The 8,160-nt window shown below is 42.9% G+C and overlaps 1 protein-coding gene across 8 annotated transcripts; it reads right to left on the reverse strand.

Annotated features, from left to right (window-relative positions):
* Positions 1-242: 242 nt before the first annotated feature.
* Positions 243-6,196, reverse strand: LOC125536052 (uncharacterized). 8 transcript variants are annotated; one of them, XM_087543378.1, is made up of 6 exons: positions 5,541-6,009; positions 4,071-4,104; positions 3,900-3,975; positions 3,330-3,418; positions 607-1,038; positions 243-502 (listed from the first exon to the last, which is right to left on the reverse strand). In XM_087543378.1, the coding sequence occupies exons 1-4, from the start codon at positions 5,769-5,771 to the stop codon at positions 3,391-3,393; spliced, it is 369 nt and encodes a 122-aa protein (XP_087399504.1). In that variant the 5' UTR covers positions 5,772-6,009; the 3' UTR covers positions 243-502; positions 607-1,038; positions 3,330-3,390. The 8 variants fall into 8 exon arrangements, 4 of the variants coding, with proteins under 4 accessions (XP_087399504.1, XP_087399503.1, XP_087399505.1 ...); XM_087543377.1 differs by having other exon boundaries at positions 3,330-3,429; XM_087543379.1 differs by having other exon boundaries at positions 3,330-3,800.
* Positions 6,197-8,160: the final 1,964 nt, after the last annotated feature.

The following is an 8,160-nucleotide window of genomic DNA, read 5'->3' on the forward strand; positions in this document are numbered from 1 at the left end:
TTTTAGTCATCTTGCCCATGAGGCACGGTTCGCAAGTACCAAGTGATTCATAATCAAGTGGTTCCAAAAGTCCATCAGTATGGAGTTTCTTCATGCGCTTTATACCGATATGACCTAAACGGCAGTGCCACAAATAAGTTGCACTATCATTATCAACTCTGCATCTTTTGGCTTCAACATTATGAATATGTGTATTACTACTATCGAGATTCATCAAAAATAGACCATTGTTCAAAGGTGCATGACCATAAAAGATATTACTCATATAAATAGAACAACCACTATTCTCTGATTTAAATGAATAACCGTCTCGCATTAAACAAGATCCAAATATAATGTTCATGCTCACCGCTGGCACCAAATAACAATTATTTAGGTCTAATACTAATCCCGAAGGTAGATGTAGAGGTAATGTGCCGACCGCGATCACATCGACTTTGGAACCGTTTCCCACGCGCATCGTCACCTCGTCCTTTGCCAGTGTTCGCTTAATCCGTAGTCCCTGTTTCGAGTTCCAAATATTAGCAACAGAACCAGTATCAAATACCCAGGTGCTACTGCGAGCTCTAGTAAGATACACATCAATAATATGTATATCACATATACCTTTGTTCACCTTGCCATCCTTCTTATCCGCCAAATTCTTGGGGCAGTTCCGCTTCCAGTGACCAGTCTGCTTGTAGTAGAAGCACTCAGTTTCAGGCTTAAGTCCAGACTTGGGTTTCTTCTCTTGAGCAGCAACTTGCTTGCTGTTCTTCTTGAAGTTCCCCTTCTTCTTCAGGCTTAGGTCCAGACTTGGGTTTCTTCTCCTGAGCAGCAACTTGCTTGTTGTTCTTCTTGAAGTTCCCCTTTTTCTTCCCTTTGCCCTTTTTCTTGAAACTAGTGATCTTGTTAACCATCAACACTTGATGCTCATTTTTGATTTCTACCTCCGCAGCTTTCAGCATTGCGAAGAGCTCGGGAATAGTCTTGTTCATCCCTTGCATATTATAGTTCATCACGAAGCTCTTGTAGCTTGGTGGCAGTGATTGGAGAATTCTGTCAATGACGCAATCATCCGGAAGATTAACTCCCAATTGAATCAAGTGATTATTATACCCAGACATTTTGAGTATATGCTCACTGACAGAACTGTTCTCGTCCATCTTGCAGCTATAGAATTTATTGGAGACTTCATATCTCTCAATCCGGGCATTTGCTTGAAATATTAACTTCAACTCCTGGAACATCTCATATGCTCCATGACGTTCAAAACGTCGTTGAAGTCCCGATTCTAAGCCGTAAAGCATGGCACACTGAACTATCGAGTAGTCATCAGCTTTGCTCTGCCAGATGTTCATAACATCTGGTGTTGCTCCAGCAGCAGGCCTGGCACCTAGCGGTGCTTCCAGGACGTAATTCTTCTGAGCAACAATGAGGATAATCCTCAAGTTACGGACCCAGTCCGTGTAATTGCTACCATCATCTTTCAACTTTGCTTTCTCAAGGAACGCATTAAAATTGAACGGAACAACAGCACGAGCCATCTATCTACAATCAAGATAAACAAGCAAGATACTATCAGGTACTAAGTTCATGATAAGTTTAAGTTCAATTAATCAAATTACTTAAGAACTCCCACTTAGATAGACATCCCTCTAATCCTCTTAAGTGATCACGTGATCCAAATCAACTAAACCATGTCCGGTCATCACGTTAGATATTGGTGAACATCATTATGTTGATCATATCTACTATATGATTCACGCTCGACCTTTCGGTGTCCGTGTTCCGAGGCCATATCTGCATATGCTTGGCTCGTCAAATATAACCTGAGTATTCCACGTGTGCAACTGTTTTGCACCCGTTGTATTTGAACGTAGAGCTTATCACACCAGATCATCACGTGGTGTCTCAGCACGAAGAACTTTCGCAACGGTGCATAGGAGAACACTTCTTAATAATTTAGTGAGAGATCATCTTATAATGCTACCGTCAATCAAAACAAGATAAGATGCATAAAAGATAAACATCACATGCAATCAATATAAATGATATGATATGGTCATCATCATCTTGTGCCTGTGATCTCCATCTCCGAAGCACCGTCATGATCACCATCGTCACCGGCGCAACACCTTGATCTCGATCGTACCATCGTTGTCGTCTCGCCAATCTTATGCTTCCACGACTATCGCTACCGCTTAGTGATAAAGTAAAGCATTACAGCGCGATTGCATTGCATACAATAAAGCGACAACCATATGGCTCCTGCCAGTTGCCGATAACTCGGTTACAAAACATGATCATCTCATACAATAAAATTTAGCATCATGTCTTGACCATATCACATCACAACATGCCCTGCAAAAACAAGTTAGACGTCCTCTACTTTGTTGTTGCAAGTTTTACGTAGCTGCTACGGGCTTAATCAAGAACCAATCTTACCTACGCATCAAAACCACAACGATAGTTTGTCAAGTTGATGCTGTTTTAACCTTCGCAAGGACCGGGCGTAGCCACACTTGGTTCAACTAAAATTGGAGAAACTGTCACCCGCAAGCCACCTATGTGCAAAGCACGTCGGGAGAATCGGTCTCGCGTAAGCGTACACGTAATGTCGGTCCGGGCCGGTTTGTCCAACAATACCGCCGAACCAAAGTATGACATGCTGGTAAGCAGTATGACTTATATCGCCCACAACTCACTTGTGTTCTACTCGTGCATATAACATCAACACATAAAACCTAGGCTCGGATGCCACTGTTGGGTAATGTAGTAATTTCAAAAAAAATCCTACACACACTCAAGATCATGGTGATGCATAGGAACGAGAGGGGAGAGTGTGATCTACGTACACTTGTAGATCGACAACGGAAGCGTTTGGTTGATGTAGTCATACGTCTCCACGGCCCGACCGATCAAACACTGAAACTACGGCACCTCCGAGTTCTAGCACACGTTCAGCTCGATGACGATCCCCGGACTCCGATCCAGCAAAGTGTCGGGGAAGAGTTCCCCCAATCCCCACTAAGGCCCATATAGCTCCCGGTGGTTTCATGTCCCCGGTCAATAACCAATAGCGGGACCTGAATGCCCATATTGGCTCCTACATATTCTACGAAGATCTTTATCGGTCAGACCGCATAACAACATACGTTGTTCCCTTTGTCATCGGTATGTTATTTGCCCGAGATTCGATCGTCGGTATCCAATACCTAGTTCAATCTCGTTACCGGCAAGTCTCTTTACTCGTTCTATAATACATCATCCCGCAACTAACTCATTAGTTGTAACTCATTAGTTGCAATTAGTTGCAATGCTTGCAAGGCTTAAGTGATGTGCATTACCAAGAGGGCCCGGAGATACCTCTCCGACGATCGGAATGACAAATTCTAATCTCGAAATACGTCAACCCAACATGTACCTTTGGAGACACCTGTAGAGCACCTTTACGTCATAGAAACATGTATAAGTCATGAAGAAAGCAATAGCAACATACTAAACGATCGGATGCTAAGCTAATGGAATGGGTCATGTCAATCAGGTCATTCAACTAATGATGTGATCCCGTTAATCAAATGACAACTCTTTGTCCATGGTTAGGAAACATAACCATCTTTGATTAACAAGCTAGTCAAGTAAAGGCATACTAGTGACACTCTGTTTATCTATGTATTCACACATGTATTATGTTTCCGGTTAATACAATTCTAGCATGAATAATAAACCTTTATCATGATATAAGAAAATAAATAATAACTTTATTATTGCCTCTAAGGCATATTTCCTTCAGGCATCACGCCCATGCTCATGACATCCTGCTCGTGCATACAGAACAATTATACAAGTGTAAATGTGTAAAGCAATTTAACCCACACCAAGATTCTATGCATTATAGCAAATGCTAAACAATTTACCAGATGTTGGTTGTCCACGTTGGTTTTTGTATGCGGTTATACTTCATCCTTGTTAAGAGAACAAAGTCTTTCTTTCCTGCACACAAAAACAATCATGAGACTTAGCATTAACAAAGCATTGATGTTGTGCACCATTCAGATAGGTGATTATGAAGTAAGGATGTTGTGTACCAGGAGCATCGTCCTTAAAATTCATCATTGTGCCCTTGTGTAAGTAAAGCAGACATAAAATTTTGAGTCAATTTAAGAAGAAACGCAATATGTAAAGCAGGCATAAAATCAAATCAGTTTAACAAAAAAATTTAAAAGTATGAACTATTTATCTGTCTGTTTGAAAACTGCCAGGCTCCTATGCTTACAGACCATGGTAAAGTAAAATCTGAAGTAGAGCTAATTAGAAATGATCATACATATCCCTCTTAAACTTTCTTGGTACAACCAGTTATGTTCCAAGGTCACTATTCTCTTAATGGTAGAGATTTATCCAAGCATTATTTTGTTAAAATTCTACAAAATTGAGAAGCTGAAGATATTGGAGAAAGATTAATTCCTGAACATATTGAAGAAGCTAAAGATATTGTACTGAGTGTGCACCCAAATAGTGCAGTACAGCAAAAGATGATCTTTTTCTTCCATGCATAAGGAAAAAGGATGGTTCCTTGACTACTAAATTGTTGGTTTATGTTCAGCAAAAGTTGCCGCCATGACACTTTCTAAGCTAGACGCCTCAATGCCCACAATGCATTTTCTTGTGTATATTTAGAAAGTCTCAACATGCTTGGTTTTAGAAGTATGTATATATGTATATAATGCATCAAATAAAGTCAGTCTTGTTCAGTTGTTCTGTTTAAGCAATTGCTAAGGGGAAAGGAAACCAGCCATGATGATTGAATACATTGTCCTAAAATCAGCTGGTACGAATGACATTCAGGTGAATAACAGGATCATATTCTCTCCATGAGTCAAATAAATTGTCTTAATGTAATATGCTATCAAACTCCAGCAAAGGGCCAACTTCGAAAATAACTATTTCTAGTCAGGTTCAGATGGTACAAAGCAACAATCTCTTAGGCAGTAACTAATGGAACAGTGGGGTGATTTCATTAAATTACTAACTTGTAGCAACATGGCAACGTATATAAAAACATACAGATGGATGATGGAGTAACTCTGCGAAAGGGTCTAGAAACCTTAATTTGATTCAGAGGTCAATCTACCATATTCAAATGTTAGAAATAGGACAGAACTATCCAGGAGAATATACTGTGAAAAGCACTATTTATCCCTTTGAAGGAAGAGTATGATGAGATAGTACATGGTTATCAAGATTAGCTTTTCAAATGACTGCAGACGTTCCTAGTTGACATAAAAAGGCTGGAGACTGAATCATACTAACAGCATCTATGCAATCTAGGGTATGAATCAGAGATCCCTCGTACGTATGTAAATAACTAACACATAGGGCATAAGGCAGAGGATATTTTTTTCACTCTACCGGGACACACCTCCGTGGTCCTACTGGACTATATTTCTTGAAGTAGTGCACATGGTTTGGGGTTCAGTTTGATCTGAATATGTATCTACACATATGCAAATAGAATGGGGTGTGGGATGGATGGATCGGAAGAGAAGAGACGAGACCTTGGAAGAGCAGCCGTCCCCGTCCAGTCCAAGACCTTGGATTGGGAGGAAGCTCCATGGCCATGGCGGAGCAGAAGCATCTCCGACCAGGCCCTTGACACACGGGCACGGCCGCGTCGTCGGAGGCGCGCGAGCCCTGGGCGACCGTGGCAGATGGATCTGGCCGCCACTCGATCTGGTGGTTCGATCTCCCTGCGTCTCTTCTCTTCTCTTTTCTTCGGGGGAGGCCATGGGCGGCGGCGAGGTCTGAGCGTGGGTGGCGGCGCGTCGAGGGGGGAGCTCGTGGGGGAGGGGGATTTGAGCCCGAGCGGCATTATCACGGCGTTCAACACCGAGGTGGTGTCGTGCTTGGTCCAGACACAAGATTGATGGGCAAGGAGAACTCCGTCGGCTCCGTCGGCGCCGACGCCAGACCGCATCGCTGCCGCCGCCGGCATGGCCAAGGATACGGAGACGCGGCCCACGTCGGCGGGCGCAGAGGATAGCGAGGAGGTCGGGATCGAGGAGGACTGGAGGTTATAGGAAGGGAGGAGATCGGGAGGAATAACCTGACTCAACTGTGGTGCGATGTGTTGACGCCGGCAGCACAGAGGAACCGGGGACGAGAGGTCAGATCCAATCGCCCGTGAAGACGCCGTGGAAGGTAACTAGCGGGAAGGTTAAATATAGGCTATTTTTTTGTGGGAACAAAGACCCTAATTTGGAACCTTTTAGCGGAAGGTTAAAAATATTGGCGATAACAACACATCACACCTAAATTAGGTGGTGGGAAAGTAATTTTTTTTAAAAAAGTAATTATTTTTGGAGGAAATTTTCTAGATTGTAAATATATTTCGAGATGATGGGAATACTAAAATTTGTTTGTAAAAAGTTATATCGTGGTGAAAAAACACCAAATCGAATAATTATGAAGGGGCGATCCGGCGCCCTCCCCTGTAACGTTCTTGTCGTTGATATTTGTATAGTCGTCGCTATTTGAGGAAGCCAATTAATGAATGAAAAAGAGTTTTCCTTTTTATAGTGTAAAACAATCATCACATGCATTGAAGCAACCGATACAAACGGACGCCACACACACCCCAAGACAAGATACACGAATGCAAGGCATCATCACACAACCTCAACGACTACCAAACACCTATAAGATGTGCAAAAAAGGGACCTGTTTAGAGTCGACGGAGACCACTAGCACGAGGAGCGATCATTTTGGAAGATGTGTGACGGATATGCCAGACCAAGGACTCCAAGATAATGCCTCCAGGAAGGGCACGACCACGAACATCGCCACTGTTCGATCCGAAGATCAAGTTTTCACCCGGAGTAAGACAGAAGGCGTTGGAGGAATACGATGTCCGCGGACGCCTTCACCGTCAACCAGTATGCACAGACTGGGTACCAAGGTGCTTCAACCCCTCCGCCGCAAACCCCGGTCCGCCAACCACCCGTAGCCAATTAGGAAGGTGTTGTTTCATCATAGATCTACACTTATGTTGGGATATGTCAAAAATTTGTGCCTTGGTCAACTGTTGGTCAAAGCAGCAAACATTTGTCCAGTTCTGAACTACATGTCACAGGAACCTCATGCGACCTTCACTTTAAAACTATTAGGTTATACTCTTGTCTCAAAACATAAATACTGTTGGGATGGGTTGATGAGACGGTCGATCTATGCCAGTCTCGATCTCACATTTCGATCTTGAGATGGGGTGATCTCAGCATCTTTCACTTTACCGGACAATTCATCGAGGGTTTTGTCCACACCAGAGTAGGTTCAACAAAATCATGTTGTTTTTGTTCAAACGATAAGCATAAAGATTCAACTGTGTAAATTAAACAACCCCGCATCGCGACGCCTTTACCTGTCGGATCCGTCCTACATCGGATCCACACGCAAGGGGCGAACGAGCCCTGTTGCCGCCGCCACTGGCACGCTTCACCTAGTCACGCCCTCCAGCAACGGTAGGGGAGGGGATGAGCGGGAGGCGGGGCGCTCGAAGATCGTGATGTTGTTCTGCCGTCGTGATGACATGACCTGGCTGATTGTTGACCCTCTCGATGTCGTCGTGATGGCATGACTACTTGTTAGGATCGTGACAACATGATGTAAAAGCTATGCACTGGGACATTGCTTTTGCGTCTCAGATTTAAAGTGTTGCCTTATATTTTTGTTAAATGTGACGTATTAGTTGTGAATTTGGACCTGGTTTACGTAAGTGCAAGCTAGTAGTAGCTGGTACGAATGAAGAATTTGTTTTGGTGCTGTGCATAAGTCAATCCGTGTGATTGTCTCTGTTGTTGCTCCTTGTTGGAGTATCATATGGAGTATGCAAGTTTCAAACTTTATAATTGTGCATGTATAAATCTAAAATCCATGTTGACTCCGGCTCAGTCAGTTAGGAAGGGTGTTTAGCAGGAAGGGGGTGAAAAAGTAATTCTTTTTGGAGGAAATGTTCACAATAATTAAATAAATTGGAAACAATTTATTTACTAAAACAGGATTTCCCCCGCTTTGTATTACAAAGTAACCAACACTGATAACATCGCAAATCCTAGAGCGAGCAACACAACAAGCCCAAATGAAAAAAGAAAGAAAGAAGAAGAAACAAATGCCCAAGGGGCC

This window comes from Triticum urartu, chromosome 2A, assembly GCF_056163025.1.
Source record: "Triticum urartu cultivar PI428250 chromosome 2A, HENAU_Tu73, whole genome shotgun sequence".
NCBI lineage: Eukaryota > Viridiplantae > Streptophyta > Magnoliopsida > Poales > Poaceae > Triticum > Triticum urartu.

Coding starts and splice junctions, on each gene's coding strand:
- LOC125536052 (XM_087543377.1), bottom strand. CDS start 5,771: ATGGCCTCCCCCGAAGAAAAGAGAAGAGAAGAGACGCAGGGAGATCGA. Junction 3,976..4,070: donor TTTTAAGGACGATGCTCCTG/GTACACAACATC, acceptor TTTTGTGTGCAG/GAAAGAAAGACTTTGTTCTC. Junction 3,430..3,899: donor ACGTGGACAACCAACATCTG/GTAAATTGTTTA, acceptor TATGACGTAAAG/GTGCTCTACAGGTGTCTCCA.